The sequence below is a fragment of the Gossypium hirsutum genome, chromosome D10 (genome assembly GCF_007990345.1).
Source record: "Gossypium hirsutum isolate 1008001.06 chromosome D10, Gossypium_hirsutum_v2.1, whole genome shotgun sequence".
NCBI lineage: Eukaryota > Viridiplantae > Streptophyta > Magnoliopsida > Malvales > Malvaceae > Gossypium > Gossypium hirsutum.
This window is the reverse complement of record NC_053446.1, coordinates 67,123,692-67,149,552: the sequence shown is the minus strand read 5'-3', so window position 1 is coordinate 67,149,552 and position 25,861 is coordinate 67,123,692. Positions and strand designations below refer to the sequence as shown.

At 29.6% G+C, this 25,861-nt stretch overlaps 3 protein-coding genes and 2 non-coding genes across 7 annotated transcripts; 4 read left to right on the top strand and 1 right to left on the bottom strand.

Annotated features, from left to right (window-relative positions):
• Positions 1-887: 887 nt before the first annotated feature.
• On the top strand, positions 888-3,622 carry LOC121222633 (factor of DNA methylation 5). Of its 2 annotated transcripts, XR_005919971.1 has the most exons (5): positions 888-1,862; positions 2,342-2,475; positions 2,639-2,833; positions 2,938-3,172; positions 3,266-3,622. XR_005919971.1 is itself a non-coding variant. In XM_041103781.1 (4 exons), exons 1-4 carry the CDS (start codon positions 1,442-1,444, stop codon positions 2,998-3,000), a joined length of 813 nt encoding a protein of 270 aa, XP_040959715.1. In that variant the 5' UTR covers positions 888-1,441; the 3' UTR covers positions 3,001-3,173. The 2 variants fall into 2 exon arrangements, 1 of the variants encoding a protein (XP_040959715.1); XM_041103781.1 differs by lacking the exon at positions 3,266-3,622 and having other exon boundaries at positions 2,938-3,173.
• Positions 3,623-5,049: 1,427 nt separating this feature from the next.
• Positions 5,050-5,207, top strand: LOC121222951 (small nucleolar RNA snoR143). Its single transcript, XR_005920321.1, has one exon. It is a non-coding gene; the product is annotated as a small nucleolar RNA snoR143 (small nucleolar RNA).
• Positions 5,208-17,937: 12,730 nt separating this feature from the next.
• Positions 17,938-20,672, top strand: LOC121222631 (factor of DNA methylation 5). Of its 2 annotated transcripts, XR_005919970.1 has the most exons (5): positions 17,940-18,913; positions 19,393-19,526; positions 19,690-19,884; positions 19,989-20,223; positions 20,317-20,672. XR_005919970.1 is itself a non-coding variant. In XM_041103779.1 (4 exons), exons 1-4 carry the CDS (start codon positions 18,493-18,495, stop codon positions 20,049-20,051), a joined length of 813 nt encoding a protein of 270 aa, XP_040959713.1. In that variant the 5' UTR covers positions 17,938-18,492; the 3' UTR covers positions 20,052-20,224. The 2 variants fall into 2 exon arrangements, 1 of the variants encoding a protein (XP_040959713.1); XM_041103779.1 differs by lacking the exon at positions 20,317-20,672 and having other exon boundaries at positions 17,938-18,913; positions 19,989-20,224.
• Positions 20,673-22,095: 1,423 nt separating this feature from the next.
• Positions 22,096-22,253, top strand: LOC121222950 (small nucleolar RNA snoR143). Its single transcript, XR_005920320.1, has one exon. It is a non-coding gene; the product is annotated as a small nucleolar RNA snoR143 (small nucleolar RNA).
• A 1,099-nt stretch (positions 22,254-23,352) lies between these two features.
• LOC121222632 (expansin-A4) lies at positions 23,353-25,206 on the bottom strand. The gene is made up of 3 exons (XM_041103780.1): positions 24,978-25,206; positions 24,557-24,875; positions 23,353-23,916 (listed from the first exon to the last, which is right to left on the bottom strand). Exons 1-3 carry the CDS (start codon positions 25,123-25,125, stop codon positions 23,607-23,609), a joined length of 777 nt encoding a protein of 258 aa, XP_040959714.1. The 5' UTR covers positions 25,126-25,206; the 3' UTR covers positions 23,353-23,606.
• Positions 25,207-25,861: the final 655 nt, after the last annotated feature.

Below are 25,861 nucleotides of genomic sequence, written 5' to 3'. Positions count from 1 at the left end.
AAAAAAGAGTCAAATCTTTTTTTTTATGAAAACATTAATAAAAACATTAATTTTTTAACAATATTGGTGTGGTAACCCGCATGGTAGTCCACGTGTACTTTCATACTAATATGACATTATTTGTATTATATGCCATGTCAACAAATAATTTTAAAAAAGTATTTAAAATTTAAAAAAATTATAAAAAGTTCATAATATGTATAAAAAAATAGCATGAAGTACATATAAATTGTCATTCAAACTATCATATTTGAAAATTTAATGTTATAATCGAAATTTTCGTTAAAAAAACAACAATTTAACTCTTTTGAAAGGTTAATGGTTAAATTTAACTTTTTTTAAAAAAAGTTGATGGTCAAATTTAGCTTAAAAAATAAAGATTAAACTGACAAAAAGTATAAATGTTAAGGGCTAAATTTCAAATTATACCATTATTTTATTAAACAAACCTTATTAAAAATGTATTTAAATTTTATAAATCTTATTAAAAATAATATTAATAATTATTCAACTCGTCCATACAAAGAAGCATCCAAATTAAAATAAAATATTTAATTCCTGTCAAATATTAATTTATTCAACTTCTTAAATTAAGTAATTAATCAATTTTCGTTTTTTCAAAATAAATTGAGTTGGAATTATAACCATAAAAAAATTTACCTTGAAGCTGTCAATAACACAACTAGGCTATTTAAACAAAAAACCGGATAGGAAAACCATCATTTTCTCGGGAAACAAACAGAGAAAGCTGCAAACTTTCCAAATATATACCTTACTCGAAAATCTGCCACGTCTTGTCCTTGATATCTTGATGGTTTCTAACATTGCCACTTGGCAAGTTATTTCAGTAACAATGCCAATCTGCCACCATTATGCTTTTCTTTGCAGTACAAAATTCCAGGATTCCTTCACTTCTTTTGCCTCTTGGATCAGCATTTACTATCACCAAAATCAAAATCCCAACTTTGAAAAAAAAAAAGTTTAATTTTTATCCCTTTTTTTTTTTGTAAATTTAACAATTTTTTATTTTCCACTGTCAACCTTGTAAAATTCTTTTATATTTTTATGTTTTTAGTGGGATTTTTACATTTGTTCCAAATTATCAGTTTGTCAAGTTCTTCATGCTTTCCATGTCCCAAAGGATCACATTTTATTTAAGAAATAGAAAAAGACATTATTTTTGTTCTTCATGCAACTTATAAGTTATAGAGAATGAATTTCTTTGATTTTAGCAACTAACATTATGATTCCAACATTTAGGGTTTTATATGTTTTTTTTTTGTATGAATTTGAACTTGAGTTAGCCATAAAAACCCCACCTTTAATCTCAATATATGAACTTGGCTTTGCTTCTTATGGTTATTATTGTTTAATTTAATTAATGTCTTGAAAGGGTATTCTAGTTTAATTTAATTAACTAGTCCATTTATTTTGATTGATAATGATGTTGCAGGTGCTTAATCTTTCCATTGAAATGGAGAACATCGACTACCAGGAGGAGCTGAAGAAAGAGCGTAGGCTTGTTCGGAGTCTCGTATACGAGATCGGTTACAGGAAGGAACAGGTGTCCGAAATGGAACATAAATATGACAAGACAACCACGGCTCTTCAAGAACTCGTTGATGGCCTTGTAGCGAAAATTGACTCCAAGGACAGTAGTTTGCGGGATTGGGAGCTTCGATATAAGGAAATGGAACATAAATATGATGAGACGACCGCAGCTCTTCAAGGACTCGTCGATGGTCTTGTAGAGAAAATTGACTCCAAGGACAGTAGTTTACGGGATTGGGAGCTTCGATATAACGAAACCGTGAGACAATTGAAGGGCGAGAACGCCGTGTTGCACCATGTGTTTGCTGAAGGTATACTTTAGATTATATATTGCATACATAGCGAGCAGAAGACTATGCATTAATCCAATCGTGTATGATGAACAACATGTCGTTTTCGAATTTCCAAGGTTTGCATTAAGAGCTTTGATTGATCTTTAGGCTATTTTACACATCAAGTTGCTTAGTATTAGATTCAGTGAAGAAGTTGCAACTTTAGGATAGTGAAGGAGACATAAATGTCAGATTCGAACCCCTGACTCTGCTTTTATATCTTTTATCACGGGAACCGGATTAACTTATGGAAACGAGGCTTGGAACCCGAAAGGAAGCATATATATTTGAGATATTCCGATTTTCTTCCTGTTGCTAATGCTTCTATCATACACATTAGGATTATGTGATCTTATATATATACACACGCATATATACGAGATACTGATGAATTTCTGCCTCCTGTTATTGCTTATATCATATGCTTTATGGGCTGTTGCTTTACATTTTTTATGCAGAAATTCAGAAGGAAAGGGATGAAAATCTTAAGCTGAAGTGCCAACTTGGCTTTCGAACCAAGTTGGTCGAAGATTATATATCTTGTAATGATAACGATATGGAACGAAGTAGCTTGTTGAATGTAATGGAAGGGGTTAGCATACTCATCTTAATTTTGGTTTTCGATATATGAACTATCTTTTGTCGAGTTTGTACCTTTGTGTAAATGAATCCTGTTATCGTGTTTAGGTTCAACGTTTTTAATGGTTATGATTTGCTTAGTAGACTTTTAACAATTCGGATTATATCTGATACAGCCGAAAGAGAATGTGGCTTGCCAAGATCTTATTGAACTCGAGAAAACTACAAGCAAGCAGATTGCTGCTCTAAAGAAAGAGTTGGAGGAAAAATCAGAAGCGTTGAAAGATATGGAAAACCAAAACAGTTGTCTAACGGTGAAACAAGTCCTAACTAATCAAGAGCTGCAAGATGCTCGAAAAGAATCCATACGTGTATTTTTCATGTTTTCCTTCGCTTCCTCCTATGTTTCCTCTTCGAAATCGGGTTTAAACTTGAAAGTGTTAAACCCAAGACTTCTCTGGTTTTTGATGTGCAGGGCTTGAACGATTTTCTGAATAACCAGACAAATCTTAAGAGTGAAAAGAATGGGAGAGATTGATCAAAAAGCATTCAAAGTTGCTTGCTCGTTGAAGTTCCAGGACGAAGATTGGCGAGAACCGTGTGCTAAAGCACGTTCATTATGGCAACATAATGTGCAGGATCCGAAATGGCACCCGTTTAAGAAGATCAACATCCGAGGCAACTTGCATACACCGATTGCTCAGAAAACCGTACTGTTATCGAACATCTGTTGTTCTACGAAATGCGAGCTGGTTCATTACTCAAAACTTACATATTAATGGGATGACTTCTCGGTAATGCAGGAAATAATAGACAAGGATGACGAGAAGCTGAAGGAGTTGAGAAATGAATATGGTGACACGGCGTACGAGGCTGTCAGCACTGCACTGATGGAAATGAACGAATATAATGCCAGCGGAAGGTATTTGGTCCCGGAAGTTTGGAACAGAAAGGAGGGAAGGACCGCTACCATGAAAGAAATCGTTCAGTACGTAATCGAGCAACTGAAGATTCACAAGTGTAAACGAAAGCGGCGATTTTCTTAATGCTGAGCTTAGCAGTCCATTGCTTTCATGGAAAATAAGTAGAACTATACACAATTCTTAGGTAGGTATTAAATTTTAGAATTATATTTGACATTAAAAAGAGCCATTTGTTCATTCCAGCATGAGCTCCAAAATTAGACTCCATATTTCCAAACGGAGATTAAACTTACCTTCAAAATGCATAAAAAAATATTGAAAATGCATAAAAAATATTATCAAATTTTTTTTAAAAAAAGCAATTAAGTTTTTGGTATTTTTCATTTAATTAAATACTTCACTTTTTAAAATGTATCAAAAACGTTCTTTAAATTTTTTTTAAAAAATAATTAAGTCTTTATTTTTCTTTTATACATACTTGAACTATCAAAAATAAAAAATAAAAATAAAAAACTTTTTGACCCTTAAAATTAACTGCTTTAATTTTTTTTGTTAAAGTCATTCAGTGTCACAAATATGTAATAAAAAATTATAAAAATAAAAATTAACAAAATTATTAAATTCTAATAAAAATATAAAAATATTTAAAATGTCATAAATTTATAAATAAAATATATTAAAAATGTCATTTCACCACTAACTTTAATGGTTCACTATTAAAGTTCATGATTTTTTTTTTCAGTTAAAGTCATCAGTGTCGCAACGTAATGTGACCTGTGATGAAAAATGATAAAAATAAAAATCAATAAATGTTACAGAAAAATTATAAAATGTTTGTTTTGGTACAATAATTTTTATAATTTTTTTATGAATTTTATATATTTTTAATTTTTATAATTTTCTTACTATTTTATAAAATTTTATAATTTTTGCATTTTTTTATAATTTTTAAATTTTTAATAAATTTTAACTCTTTTTTATTAAAATTTAATATTTTTTAAATTTTATTTATTTTTATTTTTATATTTTTTCTACATATCACACTATGGTTGTGACACGTAGTGTTTTAACAGAAAAATTAGGGGTGGTTAATTTTAACAGTCAACCGCTAAAATTAACAGTCACAACACTTTTAACCGTTCAAATATACAATTGAATAAAAAAATTATTATTTTAAAAATTTTAAAAATTTTATTTAATAAAATCGATTAAAAAAAGGGTTTCGACTCAAATCATGATGAATTGAGCCGTCGAACTTGAGAAATTAAAATGTGAACAGAAATGGGCTCTTCAAAAACCCTTACCCTAGCCCAAGAAGATCCCCAAAAACCTTCAACTTATAACCCTAATTTGCCTCTCAAGTACACTATAAATCCTATCTTCAACAAGAATCATTAAGCATTTGTATCTTCTAAAAAGTCCTTCCTTCGTCTAAGGTTTCTCTTTAGAAATTTTCTCTTCGCAGAGAGTAATTTTTGCCTTCATTTTTTTCTCTTATTTTCCCATTTTCAATCTGGGGTTTTTTTCCAAAATGAGTTAAAAATCCGATCTTTACACTAGATGTGGACCCTAATCCCATTTATTTTATCTGGGTTTTGAATAAAATCTGCTCTTGTTGTATACTTATGAAATAAAGGAACCATTTTTAATGCTTTGTTTCTTAACAAGAGTGCGGAAATAAAAAGCTTGATTTTTGGCTTCTTTTAAAACAAAGAAACCAAGGATTAAGCAGCGGCCAGACAACCGTAGCGATGGTATCCACAGATGAAGGGCTAATTTCTTTTTTAATCCCTTTTTTGTCTACTGATTCCATCTCACATTTCGTTTTTTAAATTTTTAGGGTTCATCACTTTTGAATTCATTGAAAAAGCTTTAATCAAAGTTGAAACTTGGGTGAAAGAATGGGTTTTTTTTTTATATGATTTTACCATTTTCAATGCTTTTTTATGTTTTTTCAATTTGTAAAATCAAATGAGAAACAATCTCAAAATAAAAACGACATTAATCTATCAATCAATCATACTGATTTTGATTTGATCAGATAAAAAATCATTAATTATCATATTCATGGGAATTGCAGAGCTTTACTGTTGTAATTTTTACGATATATTATCAGATATATTTTACATCTTAAAAATGGAAAATCGTAAAAGTCAATTTTTTTAATAGGTTAAATTTTGATATTAGTCCCTATATTTTGTTAAAGTTATGAATTTAGTCCTTATATTTTTAAAATTTATAATATTTCAGTCTTTATCAAATGATAATTGTTAAAAGTTAAAGTTTTGTTATTTTTAAAATATGTCAAACATGTTATCATATGTTCAATGCCATATCAACTTGTTATTTTCACATATTCCTTACCAAAAATTCAATTAATAGATTAACAATTGTTATTTGAGTTGAAATTGAAATTTCAAAAATTGCGACTTAAAATGATCTAATTAAAACATATGGATTAAATCTACAACTGTATTTACAATACATAACTAGCAATTGAATTTAAACAATCAAATTTGGCAATAACTATTTGTGTTAAGACTAAAATTTCAAAAAGGTCGGAGACTAAATTTGACCAATTTAAAAATTACAAGACTAAAACTAACCAAATTAAAGTATAATGATTAAATCCATAACAAGAGTGCGGAAATAAAAAGCTTGATTTTTGGCTTCTTTTAAAATAAAGACACTTTTTTAAAGTGATAAATTAAGGACAATTAATCACAACGTTAATGTTTTTCATCAATTATACATAATTTTCTTGGTATAATAATAAATTAAGCCCTCAAAGTTTACACATTCTATCAATTTGTTATTGATTTAACAAATTTAACTCACAACATTTACACATTTCGTCAATTTGATCATGATTTAACATATTTAACCCATAATAATTACACATTCTATCAATATTTACGCGAAATATATAATCATCAAGGATTAAATTTGTTTTTATACTAATCAAAATTATGTATAATTAACAGAAACTATTAGCACTTGATTAATTGTTCGTAGTTACTTTCAAAATTAATAAGGATTAAGTTGCTCTATTTCTTTTAGAGTGACCAATTTGTTCAATATCAAAAAGATATTATTTATTTTTTTTAATTTCATAGGTAAGAAAATCTCAAAAAAGAAAATCTTTGAAATAAAAAAAAGTATGTTTTATATAATTATTTAAAGTTACTCTCACATTATTTTTTACCCATTCAAAGCTAGCAAGTCTTTTATGTACAAATGGTGTAGCTCTGCAATTTGGATTAACATGTTGGTCACCTCCATAGGAAGTGAAAGAAAATTGACAATGTCACACAATTATTATTTTCCCCTCCGTACCCCTATGCCACCAAAGAAAGTTGAATTATCAAGGCACAAAAGTACTAAGGAGTAGGAGCTAGAAAAAGAGGGGCATGAAAATAAAGAGAGTTACATATATTATTTGCATAATACAAAATTAGTCTTTAATATTTACATATTCTATTAATTTTATTTTTACTTTTATTTTTATTTAGTTAAATTTGGCTTTAAACTCTTTAAAAGGAGTTGAATTGGATCATCAACATTTTAAAAAGAGTCAAATTATTATTTAACGGAAATGTTAAATTTTGAAATACATATAACAATTGACGTGTATTTCATATTATTTTTTAAAAATTTTATGATTTTTTTGAAATTTTGATTTTTGAATATTATTAGAAAATTATTTGGTACATTGTTAGTGGAGTTTTTAAACTCCACTAACAAAATCAATAGGTTAACAAGTGTCTTACATGGGTGTAATAAAATATTAAAATATATATATATGTTAATTTTTTAAAGTTACTTGTGGAATAAAAATAATATATTATTGGTGTACCAAATACTCACCTTTTTAATTAAGATTTAAAAATAAAAAATAGTTAATAAAATGAATGGATTGCAAATTGAGAAATTTGATATTGAATATTAATTTTTTTTAAAAAGAAGACAGAGCAAGATACGAAAGTTAGTGGCTTATTTGATTTAATTTGAATTTTTAAATTTATGCATTTTATTATGAATTTTTATTCTTTGTGTACTCTGTAAAATTTGTCTGAAATTTCCAATTTTTAATTTCTCACATGAGTTTGAGATATAAAAAAAAATTACTCTTACGATTGGTGAAACAGGGGCTACAGTCGATACAAGAGTTCAGTTTATGATATGTTGATGATTTTGTTCTTCGAAATATTGTCTACAGGTAGGATAACAGAGTTCTATTATTAGAGTTCCGTTAAAAAGTTGAAAGTTCTATTTTGGCTTAAGACTCTAGGAGTTCTGTTATCGATATTCTAATTATGATCATGATCTGTAAAAAATATGATCAGTAACATGTGATACGTAAATGAAAATTTTTATGATATGATGAGCCATAAATTAAGTGAAAATGTAAAAAAGTGTATGATTATATGAAAGACAAAAATAATTAATTTAATTTAATGATCTGTAAAATTGAAAAGTGAAATACATGAATTATGTAAGAGAATATTCATGATCAATATGTAGTATGTAAATGACAAGGGAAAAAATTATATGACCAAATACTAAAATAAATGAATAATGAAATTAGCTAAATACTTTGTAAGTTCAATAATTAGCTAAATAATGTTATTTCATAGTATAAGTAGTTTGTTGATTTGTTTTAATTTAAATTATTTAAAACATGCTAAAATAAATGAATTGGTAAGCTACCAAATTTAGTTAGAAGGCAAAAACAATAAAGGTTCAAATATTTCTGCTTAAATTTGGACCGCTTCACTCTTCAAACTTCAAGTTCAAGCTCTTTGATATATAAATTTTGGACCTTAATTTGACATGTACTTAAGCTTATTAGTAATAATATTGTGAATTATGTACGAAAGATTTATGTTATAAAGTACCTCGGTTATAATGAAATAAGAATGAATTGAAGTGACGAGTTTAGTGTTAAATGTAGCATCTCTTATTCAAATTTGTTATCGGATCAGGTGAGAGTTGTTACAGCTAGAATATAAATTACCCTTTCTTTTTTCTTAAGATAGATGTATTTTTTTATTAATTCCTACATAAAATGATATTTTTACTAAAATATTAAATTCGAAAAAGAAATTTAAGAAAAAAAAAACATTTTAGCCAACAACATATTCTTTGTAGGATCAAAAACATTAATGCAAGAAACTTGAAACAAGGAATCAAAAGTCTAGAACAAGCAATCAAACTTATTTTATATGATCCACCATTAAAATTTTAGAATATGATAAACAAGCAATCAAATATGAAGTGCACAATTTTAGATTTACCGTACAAGAGCCGAGAATGAGAAAGCTATCACATCAGATGGCTTCCTACAATTAATTAAACCGTGTTGCAGTACCTCTCTGGCATCAACTTCCCTTGTAAACTTCTATAAGCTGTCACTTCAATGACCTTCATCAACTTGCAGCTCTAATCTAAATTGTAGAAAACTAATTGATAACGAATTCACAATCCACGGATTGTGGGCTCATAATGCTAACAACAAATCAATGTCTCGTTATGGTTCACGTAATCCATACACCGGTGGATAGGTGCAAGGATTGTTTGAATCATAAGGGTGCATTGATTTGTTCTTAATTAGCATTATGTGTCCATATACCATGGATCGTGAACTCATTAAGAATTGGTGGTCTACAACTCAGATTAGAGCTATAGGCTAATAAAGGCCATTGAAGAAAAAGCTTACAAAAATTACAAGCGAAGTTGATGTCGGTAGGGGTGCTGCAAATGCTGCTCAAAATGAAAAGAGAAGAACAAATGCTGCAAATACTCTTCTCCATGCTGCACATTATTGCAAAAAAAGAAAACACACAAGGGACGAAGCTTAGATCTTCACAAAGGTCATTTGAGATCAAAGGAGAAGAACAAGAAAAACAAAGGCTAGGGGTTCGAAGAAAGAGCCAAATATAGAAAGGAAAAATTAAGTGAGAGAGAGGATGAGTTTCATTTAAAGATTAAATGTTTCTTGTTTGGTAAAAACATTTCTTTGATCCCTCTCAATTTTGATGTTGAGCAAATTGGCCCCTTTCTAAAAAAATTTAGAGAAATTTGATCATTGTTGATTTTGAAATTGAGCAACTAAGTATAATTGACCACAACGTTTATGTTTTTCATCAGTTCTACAATTTTTTCTTGGTATAATAAAAATATAACCTTCAAAGCTTAAACATTTTGTCGATTTGACCTTTGATATAACAAATATAATTCATAACATTTTCACATTCCATCAAGTTGGTCCTGATTTAACGAATTTAGTCCGCAATATTTACACATTTTGTCAACAGTTACGCAGAATATATAAACATTAATGGCTAAATTTGTTATTATATCAATCAAAATTATGTATAATTGATAGAAAATATTAACACTATAATTAATTATCCGTAGTTACTCACTTTTAAAATTGACAGGAATTAAATTGTTCTAATTTTTTAAAAAGACCGATTTACTTAATATCAAAATTAAGAAAAATCATAAAGATAATTTTACTTTTCTTAATTTAATAGGTAAGAAAATTTAAAATCATTGAAAAAAAAAAGTGAGTTCTATATAATTATTTAGTCACTCTCACATTATTATTTTTCCCATTCAAAGTTAAAAAGTCTTTTATGTGAAAAATAGTATAGCTCTTCAATTTGGGTTAACATTTTGGTCCCCGCCATGTGATGTGAAGGAAAATTGACAACATCACACAATCAAATATTTTTTTCTGCCATGCCCTTGTGCCTCCAAAGAAAGTTAAATTATTAAGGCACAAAAGTACCAAGGAGTAGAAGCTACCAAAAAAGGAGCATGAAAATAAAGAGAGATACATATATTACTGGCATGAAATATTTACATTTTTTATTAATTTGGAATTTCTTGCCTTTTACTACTAGCTTGATTCGTATCATCGCTCTCACCTTTTTGAGCTTGTATCTGATTGTGAAACCACAGATTAGTGAAAGCCTTCGCACCAAAACTGAGTTCTAGGAACTGCAATAGGATCAATTTCAACAACTCTATTGGGATATTAAACATTCCCAACTCTTAAGATCACCATCTCATCAATTTTACACAATTAAAATGAATGTTTCCCTTCACAAAAGGTTTAGGATGAGTAGCACCATCGTCCACACTAATAAAACTTCCCCAGTGATTGGCGATGTTTTTAAATGTAGAGATCGGACAAGCATGGATTGGAACCCCGAAAGTTCTTCTATAATTAACCAAAATGTTTTCAGACCATGACTCAACTTTTGTGAACCACCTCATCGAAATTTCAATAAACTCTTTTATAACCTTCTCCACCGCTAAACTCCATTAGCAACTTTGGAGGCCACCCTCTTCTAACCGCATAGCAAGGTTCTCAAGAGTACATAAATCTCTACACCATCCCATAATACAAATTGTAGCTTAAAAAAGTTTTTCTTCCTCGATAACCCCATCTATAGGAATTACTCTCTCTCTTTCTTACCTGCAGCTAGCCACCTCCTCCATGAAACAATTCTTGTTTATAGCTTTTTCACCTCCGAGGGTTCCGCTCGTATCTAGAGAATCCTTTGATACCTCCAGAGCCTTTGAAGCGTGCAAAGTTGACCCATATTCTATGTCCAAATAAATGGAACCGTTCAGACGAAGCGTCGCCCTTCTTGCATCAGTAAAGTTTGCGAATCTCACAAAACCAAATCTTTCTCCTTTTTATGAAGGCCTCCATAACCATGCCGTGATACTCGAATATATTCCAAAGACCTCTCCATTGCATTCGTGGAGGAAGATTCACTACAAAAACAGTAACACAACTCTGTCCAGTGTCCACCACCCAACCCATTACTCATTAATAAAACTTCTACTTCATCACTTAACTAAAGCTTTCTTTTTGATATTTTTATATATTTTAATTTTGTTTTGTATTCAGATAATTTGATATTTAAATTTTAACTATTATCCCATATTTTTTACTATAAATTTAAAGGAAGACAATCTTGATAAAATTAGTTTGAAGTAGGAACAGTTTATTGGAACAGCGTAGTCATTTATAGGATCAAAAATATTAATGCAAGAAATAAAAAAACAAGTGATTAAAGGTTTAGAACAAGCAATCAAACTTATTTTATGTTAAAATTTTGGAACAATATGAAAATATATAATTTTAATTGTTCATTTACCAATTAAATTGATTTTTGATAGGTTTAACTATTGACTTAAAAAAGAGTGTTAATTTGAATGGTTAAATGTAATGATGCATGGTTTGTCTGACATCGTCAAATGGAAAAAGGGATTAAAAATGGAAATTAAGCAAAGGCAAAATGAATATATTTATTGTTTTCTAATTTGGTGTAGGGTGCCATATTTGTGGATAGCCACTCACTAATACATTATAAATGGAATAATTGCCTATTTTACCTTTTTCATGAAATTGATTGACATCACCAGCTCATTTTTCAACCACATTACTCAAATGATTGACAAAGAGAGGTAAAAGTAATTTATAAATGTATTTCTTTTTTGTTCGAGTATAATTTGTATTTATTTCTAGCCATTTTTATAAAGTTATTGTTTAAAAAAGGGTAATTATCAAATTTATACATGATTTTGATCCAATGTACAATTTGATATAAACTTTAATTTGGTGCAATTATACACATAAAACTTGAATTGTAGTTCATATAAGCACATGAAACTTTGATTTTGATTCAATTGCATGTATTTAATGAATGTATGCGTTTAAAAAAATGAATATATACATTTATTTTCATATTTGATTATATACAGGGGCGAAATCAGAAAATTCTTTTAGGGGGCTGAAATTAAATTGTAATTTTTACGATAGCAAAAATGTAATTTCACCATTTTAATGGCCTATATCTTTATAATTTTTAAATGATTAAATCAAATTTCATATTTTTAGGGGGACAAAGTACAATTTTACCTTTACTAATTTAAAATTTTAAAATACCTAAATAGAAAATTCACCATTTTAGGGGGACTGGGACCCCTACCAACCCCTTAGTTTCGCCCCAGATTATACAATAGTTTGTATATGCAATATATCAACGTAAACTTGTGTTAATTCAATAATATTGTTAGTGATTTCTAAAAATTGAATCAAATCAATATTTCATGTATAAAATTGTACAAAACCAAAGTTCATATACGACATAAATAAATAAATAAAGAGTTCATATATAACAATATACATTAAATCAAAATTTATGTATAATTTTGATATTTATCTCATTCTTTATTAATTATAACGTGTGAACGAGATGAATCCAAATTTTGTCATTTATTTTCCTACCATCTTTGCGAAATAAATTTCAACTTAAGAAGGAAAAAATAATTAACATTTTCAAATTCCATCAGGATAGACATGTTCATAGGTCAGGCTCTCGGCTTAGGTTTTAAAGTTCACTCGAATTTTAGGAGGGTTTGGACAAAAATATCGTGCCCAAAAAATGGACTCGAGCAAAAAAATAGACCCGTTTAAAATATGGGTCGGGCTCGGGCTTGAATATTCAAGGCTCGACCCGTTTTAAGTTTATAATTTTTGATGTTATATTATTTTTATATATTATGTAATTTAGAACACAATAAAAAAATAAACCTATAGTAAATATATAATACTACTCTAATGTAAACATTAAAATAATGTTAAAATGACTACATAAAAAATTTTAATAAATAAAAATGTATAAAATTATTAAATATTAAAATAATATAATATAAATACTTTTAAAAAAATTAAAAAATAATATGAGCGAACCTAAAATATATTTAGATTAGTTTTTTATAAATATGGGCGTGTTTTGATAAAATCTTAGGCCCAAATTTCAAGTCAGACCGAACTTAGACAATTATAAAGTATCTTAATATTATGCTCAAGCCCACTCATGAATACTTCTACATAAAGATAATATAGACGAATTGATGTAGTTTAGTTCCACAAGTTCAAACTTCAGATTAAAACGAAAAGTTTTCGTCCTTTGCATTAATTGTTAGTTTATGTCTTTTAATTCATTGAGAAGTAACAAGCATGTATGGATGTCCATCTTCTACCATAATTGTTTTCTAAAGAACTTTATAAGGGAAGCTATGCCACTCTATTCTTCAATTATTACTTCGACAAATTTTGCAAATTCTTAAATTTCTAGGCAAGTTCCCACTAGTTAGGGGGCAAGTAAGAGAATTATATTTAAGGGCTGATTTTGAAGGTTAAAATGTAATTTTATTTTCATATTAATTTAAGTTTTTTAAAATTTTAAAACGTGTAAATGGCAAATTTACTATTTTCGGGGGTCAAGGCTATTGTTTCCCCTTGTCTTTGCCCTGCTAGTAGTTGACTAACACGGCCTTATACAGTAATACTCTTATCGAATATAAAGCCTTGTTTAAATGGAGATATTCATAAGAGAAAAAATACCAAATAATGCAAGCTCGCCCATGCCTGGTCACTGTGACCCCTTTTGTGAGGAGGCACATCTTCTCCCGAAGTTACTAGGTTATTTTCCCAAGTTTCTTAGAGAGAGTTGTCTCAAGCCCCTAGGTATTCTCTACCTACCCACTTGTGTCGGTTTTGGGTACAAGTATCCTTTTGTTGAAGGTTGTTCAAGCTTTTCCTGGGAGTATAGCATGGGTTACTTCAATGTCATAGCCTAGTGCTGGAACATTGGCTTGGGACATTTTCTCTACCCCTTATTAGTTTGAAAAGCAAGGGCGCCTTACATCCTTGAACCAATAACCATTTCGGCTAACCTAGCTATACATCATATAATTAAAAAGATGATAAGTAAAAAAAAAATCTACTCAGTGTTTGAATTTTTATTGATTGGAATATAATACGTTATATAAACAACAATGAAGATGCATATGATTTCTAAGAGTTTTCATGAAATAATAATTTTTACTATTACCAAAAAGAAATTATAATTTTGACTTCCACTAGCAATTTCATAAAATAATAATTTATCAAATCAAAATTATTCAAATACAAATTCAAAATATTTGAATCAAAATTAATTTGGAGCTCCTCACTCAGGCTTCTACTTTTGTGCATTGATAATTCAGTGGCAGCACTTCCCCCTTGAATTAATTGTTGAAAATTGAATAAAAATTGTACCTTTCATTTCCTTCCCTCAGACAAGTTGTTCATTGTTGCTCCCACCCTTCAGTCTTCTCTAAAATAATGTAGGAATCCCAAGTCACCATAATTAGGTGATGAGGATGGTAAGTCACCATAATTAGGTGATGAGGATGGTACTTAACTTTTTTTCCGAAATGAGGGTATTCATCGTTAATAATGGTGATTGATTTTTTTGTTGCGAGTTTTTACAAGAGCTTACATAAGAGTTTAATATGGTTCAATGATTATTTTATAATTTTTTAAAGTTAAATAATCAAAATGTAAATCAATTAACAATTTAGAGAGCTTACACGTAGTTTACCCAAAAACATATCGATATGATCCCGCATTGGAGTCCGAAGCCAAAGCTCACAATTTGGGTTAACATTTGACATTTGGGGCTTCAAATTGAGAATTAATTGAAATAGATAACAATTAGCAATTAATTGAGAATAGACAAATTATATTCCATATAGTGTAGTATTGAATATATGTTTACTTAATTAAAGGTCTCTTTTTTATTCAATTAATTTCTCCAACTCAAATATAGCAAATTATTATGGTATGAGATTATAAGAATGGTTTTTGGAACTAAATCAGTGAGTGAGGTTGTAAAATTACTGATTTTCGATTTAATTACTTTAATCATTGGTCTAGTTTCAATTAAAAAATTTATTCATGATTTAGCCCATAAATTATATATATATTCTCTCACTTTAGTCTAGTTTAGATTTGCCTATGGCCAAGCTCGAATGTCCACCTGAAAAGCGAGATGATTTAGGCAAATATATATGCCCAAAAAATTGGTCTGGATAAAAAATAATGCTCGTTTTCTAAACGGATTGGGCCTCGGGTAAGCTTTTCTTACTCAACCCGGCCCGAATTTGCAAAAAAAAAACTATTGTTGTTGTTTTTTTTACTATTTTATCATTGTTTTACTATCATTTCGTTATTATATTGCTACTATTTTGTTGTTATTGTTTGAATAATGTGTAACTCTTGTTTTATTATTAATTTTGCTACTATTTTAGAGGTATTTACTTATTAAGTTGCACTTATCTTAGTGTTATTTAAGTTTTTTTTAATTTCCATTTGTTAGGAAACATTTATTTCAATTTTTTAGTGTACTTGATGTATTATTTTTTAAAATTTATTTTTATATTAAAAAAATAAAAAATTAATATGGATGGACTAGGCTGAATTTGAGTTTTAACATTTTAATCTAAGTTGGGCTTGGATAAAATTTTAAGCCTATTTTTCGAGCTGAACCGAGCTCAGGCCAAGAAATTAGGCCTAAATTTTTTACTTGGCCCGATCGAACCATGGACAACCCTAGTCTAGTTTCAGTTGGGAATGAGAATTACTACTATTTTATTGTTATTAAATTGTTAAACCATTGTTTTGTTTTTTTTTTGTTTTTTTGTGCCACTTCAAAAAGCCATTGGACCTTAGTCAAGACGAGGTAACATAGAATAGTTCAGTGTCCTAACTGGAAAATATCCTACATTGATTCTTGTGATGTAGAAAGTGGAAAATATGTAACGAGCGTCATTGGAAAGATGTATGTCAAACTAGTGGAGCCTAGAGGTGTTCATGGGCCAGGCTGTCTGACGGCTCGTCCGAAATATAGGAGCATTCGGGTAAAAATATAGGTCCGAAATATAGGTTTGAGTAAAAAAATGAGGCCCGTTTAGAAAACGGACCGGGCCTCGGGCACCACTTTTTGGCATTGCCCGGCCCGGCCCTAATATAATAAATATTAATTTTTTTAATTTTAAAATATTTTTTATTTTTAAAATAAATTTTTGGTGTTTATTAAAAAATGGGCTTGGCCGAGCCGGGTTCAGGCTTAGGAATTTTTTGAGCCGGGCCTGAAAAAAATTTAGGCCCATATTTCGAGCCGAGCTGGGCCCGGGCCTAGGACGAGGGCTGAAATTTTTTCTGAGCCCTGCTTGGCCCATGGACACTCTAGTAGAGCCATAAATTGGTAGTTTTCTAAGGTTGGTTTCAAAATGAAGGGGAGCTCACAAGTTAAAATAAAATTGTTTAGTATTTTTAGTGTTTCCCTTTTAGATAGGTTAAATTGTGTATGTATATGATATGATTACTGTTCACAGATATGATATCGTAGATAGGTTCCCATGCACATCAACGTGTCTTTAGGGTTAACACGTATTTATATGAGGTGGGTTCGCCTATATAATAAAGCAAAACCACATCATGCAGTCTCGTAGAAGGTTGCAAACACCTTACATACGAACTCAAAGTGCGAACTATAATGGATCAGTAATAGTGAATATCATAAAAAAAATAAATTAAAATATTTAATTCCTTCCAAATATTAATTTCAATAATTATTCAACTTCTATTATTTTATCCTTTTGTATATTGAATTCCTCTAAGCAAAGAAAATATCCAAATTAAAAATTTTAATTTTTTTTAGACATAATGTCAAATTTAACCTTCAACGTTTACATTTTTTGTCAATTTGGCAATTATTCTTTTTTTAAGCTAAATTTGACCCTCAATCTTTCAAAAAAGAGTCAAATCTTTTTTTTTATGAAAACATTAATAAAAACATTAATTTTTTAACAATATTGGTGTGGTAACCCGCATGGTAGTCCACGTGTACTTTCATACTAATATGACATTATTTGTATTATATGCCATGTCAACAACTAATTTTAAAAAAGTATTTAAAATTTAAAAAAATTATAAAAAGTTCATAATATGTATAAAAAAATAGCATGAAGTACATATAAATTGTCATTCAAACTATCATATTTGAAAATTTAATGTTATAATTGAAATTTTCGTTAAAAAAACAACAATTTAACTCTTTTGAAAGGTTAATGGTTAAATTTAACTTTTTTTAAAAAAAGTTGATGGTCAAATTTAGCTTAAAAATAAAGATTAAACTGACAAAAAGTATAAATGTTAAGGGCTAAATTTCAAATTATACCATTATTTTATTAAACAAACCTTATTAAAAATGTATTTAAATTTTATAAATCTTATTAAAAATAATATTAATAATTATTCAACTCGTCCATACAAAGAAGCATCCAAATTAAAATAAAATATTTAATTCCTGTCAAATATTAATTTATTCAACTTCTTAAATTAAGTAATTAATCAATTTTCGTTTTTTCAAAATAAATTGAGTTGGAATTATAACCATAAAAAAATTTACCTTGAAGCTGTCAATAACACAACTAGGCTATTTAAACAAAAACCGGATAGGAAAACCATCATTTTCTCGGGAAACAAACAGAGAAAGCTGCAAACTTTCCAAATATATACCTTACTCGAAAATCTGCCACGTCTTGTCCTTGATATCTTGATGGTTTCTAACATTGCCACTTGGCAAGTTATTTCAGTAACAATGCCAATCTGCCACCATTATGCTTTTCTTTGCAGTACAAAATTCCAGGATTCCTTCACTTCTTTTGCCTCTTGGATCAGCATTTACTATCACCAAAATCAAAATCCCAACTTTGAAAAAAAAAAAGTTTAATTTTTATCCCTTTTTTTTTTTGTAAATTTAACAATTTTTTATTTTCCACTGTCAACCTTGTAAAATTCTTTTATATTTTTATGTTTTTAGTGGGATTTTTACATTTGTTCCAAATTATCAGTTTGTCAAGTTCTTCATGCTTTCCATGTCCCAAAGGATCACATTTTATTTAAGAAATAGAAAAAGACATTATTTTTGTTCTTCATGCAACTTATAAGTTATAGAGAATGAATTTCTTTGATTTTAGCAACTAACATTATGATTCCAACATTTAGGGTTTTATATGTTTTTTTTTTGTATGAATTTGAACTTGAGTTAGCCATAAAAACCCCACCTTTAATCTCAATATATGAACTTGGCTTTGCTTCTTATGGTTATTATTGTTTAATTTAATTAATGTCTTGAAAGGGTATTCTAGTTTAATTTAATTAACTAGTCCATTTATTTTGATTGATAATGATGTTGCAGGTGCTTAATCTTTCCATTGAAATGGAGAACATCGACTACCAGGAGGAGCTGAAGAAAGAGCGTAGGCTTGTTCGGAGTCTCGTATACGAGATCGGTTACAGGAAGGAACAGGTGTCCGAAATGGAACATAAATATGACAAGACAACCACGGCTCTTCAAGAACTCGTTGATGGCCTTGTAGCGAAAATTGACTCCAAGGACAGTAGTTTGCGGGATTGGGAGCTTCGATATAAGGAAATGGAACATAAATATGATGAGACGACCGCAGCTCTTCAAGGACTCGTCGATGGTCTTGTAGAGAAAATTGACTCCAAGGACAGTAGTTTACGGGATTGGGAGCTTCGATATAACGAAACCGTGAGACAATTGAAGGGCGAGAACGCCGTGTTGCACCATGTGTTTGCTGAAGGTATACTTTAGATTATATATTGCATACATAGCGAGCAGAAGACTATGCATTAATCCAATCGTGTATGATGAACAACATGTCGTTTTCGAATTTCCAAGGTTTGCATTAAGAGCTTTGATTGATCTTTAGGCTATTTTACACATCAAGTTGCTTAGTATTAGATTCAGTGAAGAAGTTGCAACTTTAGGATAGTGAAGGAGACATAAATGTCAGATTCGAACCCCTGACTCTGCTTTTATATCTTTTATCACGGGAACCGGATTAACTTATGGAAACGAGGCTTGGAACCCGAAAGGAAGCATATATATTTGAGATATTCCGATTTTCTTCCTGTTGCTAATGCTTCTATCATACACATTAGGATTATGTGATCTTATATATATACACACGCATATATACGAGATACTGATGAATTTCTGCCTCCTGTTATTGCTTATATCATATGCTTTATGGGCTGTTGCTTTACATTTTTTATGCAGAAATTCAGAAGGAAAGGGATGAAAATCTTAAGCTGAAGTGCCAACTTGGCTTTCGAACCAAGTTGGTCGAAGATTATATATCTTGTAATGATAACGATATGGAACGAAGTAGCTTGTTGAATGTAATGGAAGGGGTTAGCATACTCATCTTAATTTTGGTTTTCGATATATGAACTATCTTTTGTCGAGTTTGTACCTTTGTGTAAATGAATCCTGTTATCGTGTTTAGGTTCAACGTTTTTAATGGTTATGATTTGCTTAGTAGACTTTTAACAATTCGGATTATATCTGATACAGCCGAAAGAGAATGTGGCTTGCCAAGATCTTATTGAACTCGAGAAAACTACAAGCAAGCAGATTGCTGCTCTAAAGAAAGAGTTGGAGGAAAAATCAGAAGCGTTGAAAGATATGGAAAACCAAAACAGTTGTCTAACGGTGAAACAAGTCCTAACTAATCAAGAGCTGCAAGATGCTCGAAAAGAATCCATACGTGTATTTTTCATGTTTTCCTTCGCTTCCTCCTATGTTTCCTCTTCGAAATCGGGTTTAAACTTGAAAGTGTTAAACCCAAGACTTCTCTGGTTTTTGATGTGCAGGGCTTGAACGATTTTCTGAATAACCAGACAAATGTTAAGAGTGAAAAGAATGGGAGAGATTGATCAAAAAGCATTCAAAGTTGCTTGCTCGTTGAAGTTCCAGGACGAAGATTGGCGAGAACCGTGTGCTAAAGCACGTTCATTATGGCAACATAATGTGCAGGATCCGAAATGGCACCCGTTTAAGAAGATCAACATCCGAGGCAACTTGCATACACCGATTGCTCAGAAAACCGTACTGTTATCGAACATCTGTTGTTCTACGAAATGCGAGCTGGTTCATTACTCAAAACTTACATATTAATGGGATGACTTCTCGGTAATGCAGGAAATAATAGACAAGGATGACGAGAAGCTGAAGGAGTTGAGAAATGAATATGGTGACACGGCGTACGAGGCTGTCAGCACTGCACTGATGGAAATGAACGAATATAATGCCAGCGGAAGGTATTTGGTCCCGGAAGTTTGGAACAGAAAGGAGGGAAGGACCGCTACCATGAAAGAAATCGTTCAGTACGTAATCGAGCAACTGAAGATTCACAAGTGTAAACGAAAGCGGCGATTTTCTTAATGCTGAGCTTAGCAGTCCATTGCTTTCATGGAAAATAAGTAGAACTATACACAATTCTTAGGTAGGTATTAAATTTTAGAATTATATTTGACATTAAAAGAGCCATTTGTTCATTCCAGCATGAGCTCCAAAATTAGACTCCATATTTCCAAACGGAGATTAAACTTACCTTCAAAATGCATAAAAAAATATTGAAAATGCATAAAAAAATATTATCAAATTTTTTTTAAAAAAAGCAATTAAGTTTTTGGTATTTTTCATTTAATTAAATACTTCACTTTTTAAAATGTATCAAAAACGTTCTTTAAATTTTTTTTAAAAATAATTAAGTCTTTATTTTTCTTTTATACATACTTGAACTATCAAAAATAAAAAATAAAAATAAAAACTTTTGACCCTTAAAATTAACTGCTTTAATTTTTTTGTTAAAGTCATTCAGTGTCACAAATATGTAATAAAAAATTATAAAAATAAAAATTAACAAAATTATTAAATTCTAATAAAAATATAAAATATTTAAAATGTCATAAATTTATAAATAAAATATATTAAAAATGTCATTTCACCACTAACTTTAATGGTTCACTATTAAAGTTCATGATTTTTTTTTTCAGTTAAAGTCATCAGTGTCGCAACGTAATGTGACCTGTGATGAAAAATGATAAAAATAAAAATCAATAAATGTTACAGAAAAATTATAAAATGTTTGTTTTGGTACAATAATTTTTATAATTTTTTATGAATTTTATATATTTTTAATTTTTATAATTTTCTTACTATTTTATAAAATTTTATAATTTTTGCATTTTTTTATAATTTTTAAATTTTTAATAAATTTTAACTCTTTTTTATTAAAATTTAATATTTTTTAAATTTTATTTATTTTTATTTTTATATTTTTTCTACATATCACACTATGGTTGTGACACGTAGTGTTTTAACAGAAAAATTAGGGGTGGTTAATTTTAACAGTCAACCGCTAAAATTAACAGTCACAACACTTTTAACCGTTCAAATATACAATTGAATAAAAAAATTATTATTTTAAAAATTTTAAAAATTTTATTTAATAAAATCGATTAAAAAAAGGGTTTCGACTCAAATCATGATGAATTGAGCCGTCGAACTTGAGAAATTAAAATGTGAACAGAAATGGGCTCTTCAAAAACCCTTACCCTAGCCCAAGAAGATCCCCAAAACCTTCAACTTATAACCCTAATTTGCCTCTCAAGTACACTATAAATCCTATCTTCAACAAGAATCATTAAGCATTTGTATCTTCTAAAAAGTCCTTCCTTCGTCTAAGGTTTCTCTTTAGAAATTTTCTCTTCGCAGAGAGTAATTTTTGCCTTCATTTTTTTTCTCTTATTTTCCCATTTTCAATCTGGGGTTTTTTTCCAAAATGAGTTAAAAATCCAATCTTTACACTAGATGTGGACCCTAATCCCATTTATTTTATCTGGGTTTTGAATAAAATCTGCACTTGTTTGTATACTTATGAAGTAAAGGAACCATTTTTAATGCTTTGTTTCTTAACAAGAGTGCGGAAATAAAAAGCTTGATTTTTGGCTTCTTTTAAAACAAAGAAACCAAGGATTAAGCAGCGGCCAGACAACCGTAGCGATGGTATCCACAGATGAAGGGCTAATTTCTTTTTTAATCCCTTTTTTGTCTACTGATTCCATCTCACATTTCGTTTTTTAAATTTTAGGGTTCATCACTTTTGAATTCATTGAAAAAGCTTTAATCAAAGTTGAAACTTGGGTGAAAGAATGGGTTTTTTTTATATGATTTTACCATTTTCAATGCTTTTTTTATGTTTTTTCAATTTGTAAAATCAAATGAGAAACAATCTCAAAATAAAAACGACATTAATCTATCAATCAATCATACTGATTTTGATTTGATCAGATAAAAAATCATTAATTATCATATTCATGGGAATTGCAGAGCTTTACTGTTGTAATTTTTACGATATATTATCAGATATATTTTACATCTTAAAAATGGAAAATCGTAAAAGTCAATTTTTTAATAGGTTAAATTTTGATATTAGTCCCTATATTTTGTTAAAGTTATGAATTTAGTCCTTATATTTTTAAAATTTATAATATTTCAGTCTTTATCAAATGATAATTGTTAAAAGTTAAAGTTTTGTTATTTTTAAAATATGTCAAACATGTTATCATATGTTCAATGCCATATCAACTTGTTATTTTCACATATTCCTTACCAAAAATTCAATTAATAGATTAACAATTGTTATTTGAGTTGAAATTGAAATTTCAAAAATTGCGACTTAAAATGATCTAATTAAAACATATGGATTAAATCTACAACTGTATTTACAATACATAACTAGCAATTGAATTTAAACAATCAAATTTGGCAATAACTATTTGTGTTAAGACTAAAATTTCAAAAAGGTCGGAGACTAAATTTGACCAATTTAAAAATTACAAGACTAAAACTAACCAAATTAAAGTATAATGATTAAATCCATAATTTTTATAAAGCACAAAGACTAATAGAAAATTTTAACCTTTTTAATAAAGTAATTTTGATTTTATTAATTTATTAATTTATATCTTTAGCTTTGGTAAATATAATAATATATTATTTTGATTTTTTATTATTTTTCAAAATTTTTTACTTTTAGAATGAAGGAATGGTCTAATTTAACCTTCAATCCAATTCTTACAACATTGATAAACACTAACAATGCATAATTTAATAAAAATTTTCAGGTAATCTATAAAAAAAAACACTCAAATTAAGTAAATTAAACACACATTTCATTTTAAATTAAAATTATAAATATTTATATATATGTTAAAAAATAAAAATAAAGTATCATCAAAGCTGCAGGCTGCAATCTTCCCAAGCCACTTCAGCCCCCATTACTTCACCACTCTTTTTTTTTTCTCTTTTTACCAACACTCAAAAATCAAAATTTTACCACACTTTCCCTCATTTTCCCGGAAAATAAAATAAAGATATTAAAACCAAACAAAAATCCAAAAAAGGAACTCGGTGAAGATTTAGATTTAGACCCTGAAATTTTTGCCAGTGAAAGTTTGACCAAATTGCCAATGAGAAGGGACAATGTTCCACGAAGTAGAGGTCCGACGGTCGCTGCCGGTGACCCTAAACGACAGAGATTGGCCGACTAAAACGGCGTTGGATTGCCAGTTTTGGCCCCAGTTTCGGCTCATGCTCATCCACTCCGTTTTCGACCCTTTAACGCTTGCTTTCACGATATCGCCGGCGCCGGCCACGTTTGTGATTAGGACCAAGTTGAAGTATCGGAAACCGTTGATTGTGAATCTGATTCCTCCTCGTTTCCGGCATGGCACCCTGAAGAATCATATGAAAAAGGAAATGAAGATTGGGTCAAATCTATTGACACTAATTGTTGAAGTTCGAAAATCGGTCTAATATTTAAGAAGGTAAAGCATTTGAACCGGATGAGATCATCTCATCAAATTGGTTGGACCACGAATCGATTAAAGTACTAGTTTAGAGAAAGTTACTAGATCAATTAACTCGGAATTGATACAAATCAAGAAAATTACTAGACAAGTTAACTCGGGATTTAATACAAATCAATTGAACCGAGTAAAAATTTAATTTAACTGAGTAGAATTTTTTATTTTTTAATTATTTTTAATTATTTATTAATTTATTTAATCAAACTGAATACACTAATTAGATAAATGAGTCGATGATGTGATTCAATCTATCATCCATCCGATTTTCAAAACTTTGGAGTAAAGATAAAAAATAAAAATAAAAAAACTTTATTTTTTTTGTCATATATGGGTCTAATTTGATATTATAGAAAATAAAGGGTTAGATTATTTATATAAATTGAAGTATAATGACTAAACCTTAAATATGAGAGTAGCAAAGGATCAAAATCAGAATTTAACCTTTTCTTTTTAAAGTTCTGTTTGTTTCCTGGGAATTTTTCTTTCTTTCTTTTTTTTTTATTTACCTGCGGTAAGAGACGGGGACAATGCCAGCACGGTACTCAGCGATCTTAAGGAACATAGGCATAGCAAGATCAAAATGAGAACGAGGAGGGTTACACCAGCCGCCATTATCATTAGGAAGAGCATAATTCGGCGGGCAAAAATTGGTTGCGGTGATGAAAATCGACGGACTACCCGAATGACACCATTGCGGATCATTTGCACATTTGATCTCAAAACAAGCACCACAGCTAAATCCATTGTTGAAAAGAGCAGTGCTTAAAGCCGCCGTGTTGACACCATAGCCTTGGCTGTATAAATTTCCAAAACCACAAGCTCCACCTACGGGGAAAAAAATAGAAATTTGAAATCGTCGTGGTTTTGAGGATTAAAAACTTGGTTTAATGCATTTTGTTGGGTTTAGTTTGAAAATTTTGAAAATACCCATTGTTCCAGAAGCATGGTTGCCGCCATAGCAGGTTGCGTGAGCGGATTGCCACGCGCCGCCGGAATAAACGCCGGGAATCCTAGCTTCGACTGCCGTTGAAATGATGATCAAGTAAACTAGATAAGTAAATCCTTTAATGGCCATTTTTTTTTTTCTTTTGGGTGAAGAGCTAAAGGTGGTGAAGTGAAGGTTGAGGGTTTTGGTGTGCTATTTATGCACGTAAAAAGATCAAAGAGACCAATTTTAAATATTTACATAAAATTAAAAGCTTTTATATTTGTTTTCATTTAATATCTTTTTTATGCTTTTTTTCATTCTGTTCATATTAATAGTGGTGACTGTTTTTTTCAATAATGTTAATTTTAAAGTTTAATAATTTATCATCTGATTCAAATATAAATGACGTAAATTAATTTTGATCTGAAATCGAAAATTTAATTTAACAAATTCGAATTCAAACACGACTGAACTCAATTTGACAACTTAAACCTAAATTACTCTAAACATAAAACACTAGAACTTTAATCAACTTGAGCTCGGAGAAGTAATCCAAAATTACATGAACCATAATTCAAAATAATTTGAACCCACAAATATTCAATCTGAAAAACTCAAGTCTCAAACTCACTTGACATAAACCTAAAATGAACGGAAATGACTCGAGTATAAAATGATTTAACCCAAAATTAGACCTGATCATAGGTCGAGTCGGGTTAGGTTTGAGCCGAGCCAATGTAGAATTTTAGGCGCGCTTTCTAGCCCTGGGCATGACCTGAAAAATGAGTTTAAAATTTTACCTAAGCCTAGTCCATATTAAAAATGCTAAACCCGATCCCGACCCAGTCCGACTATAATAACTTTTTTAGATGATTTTTTATAT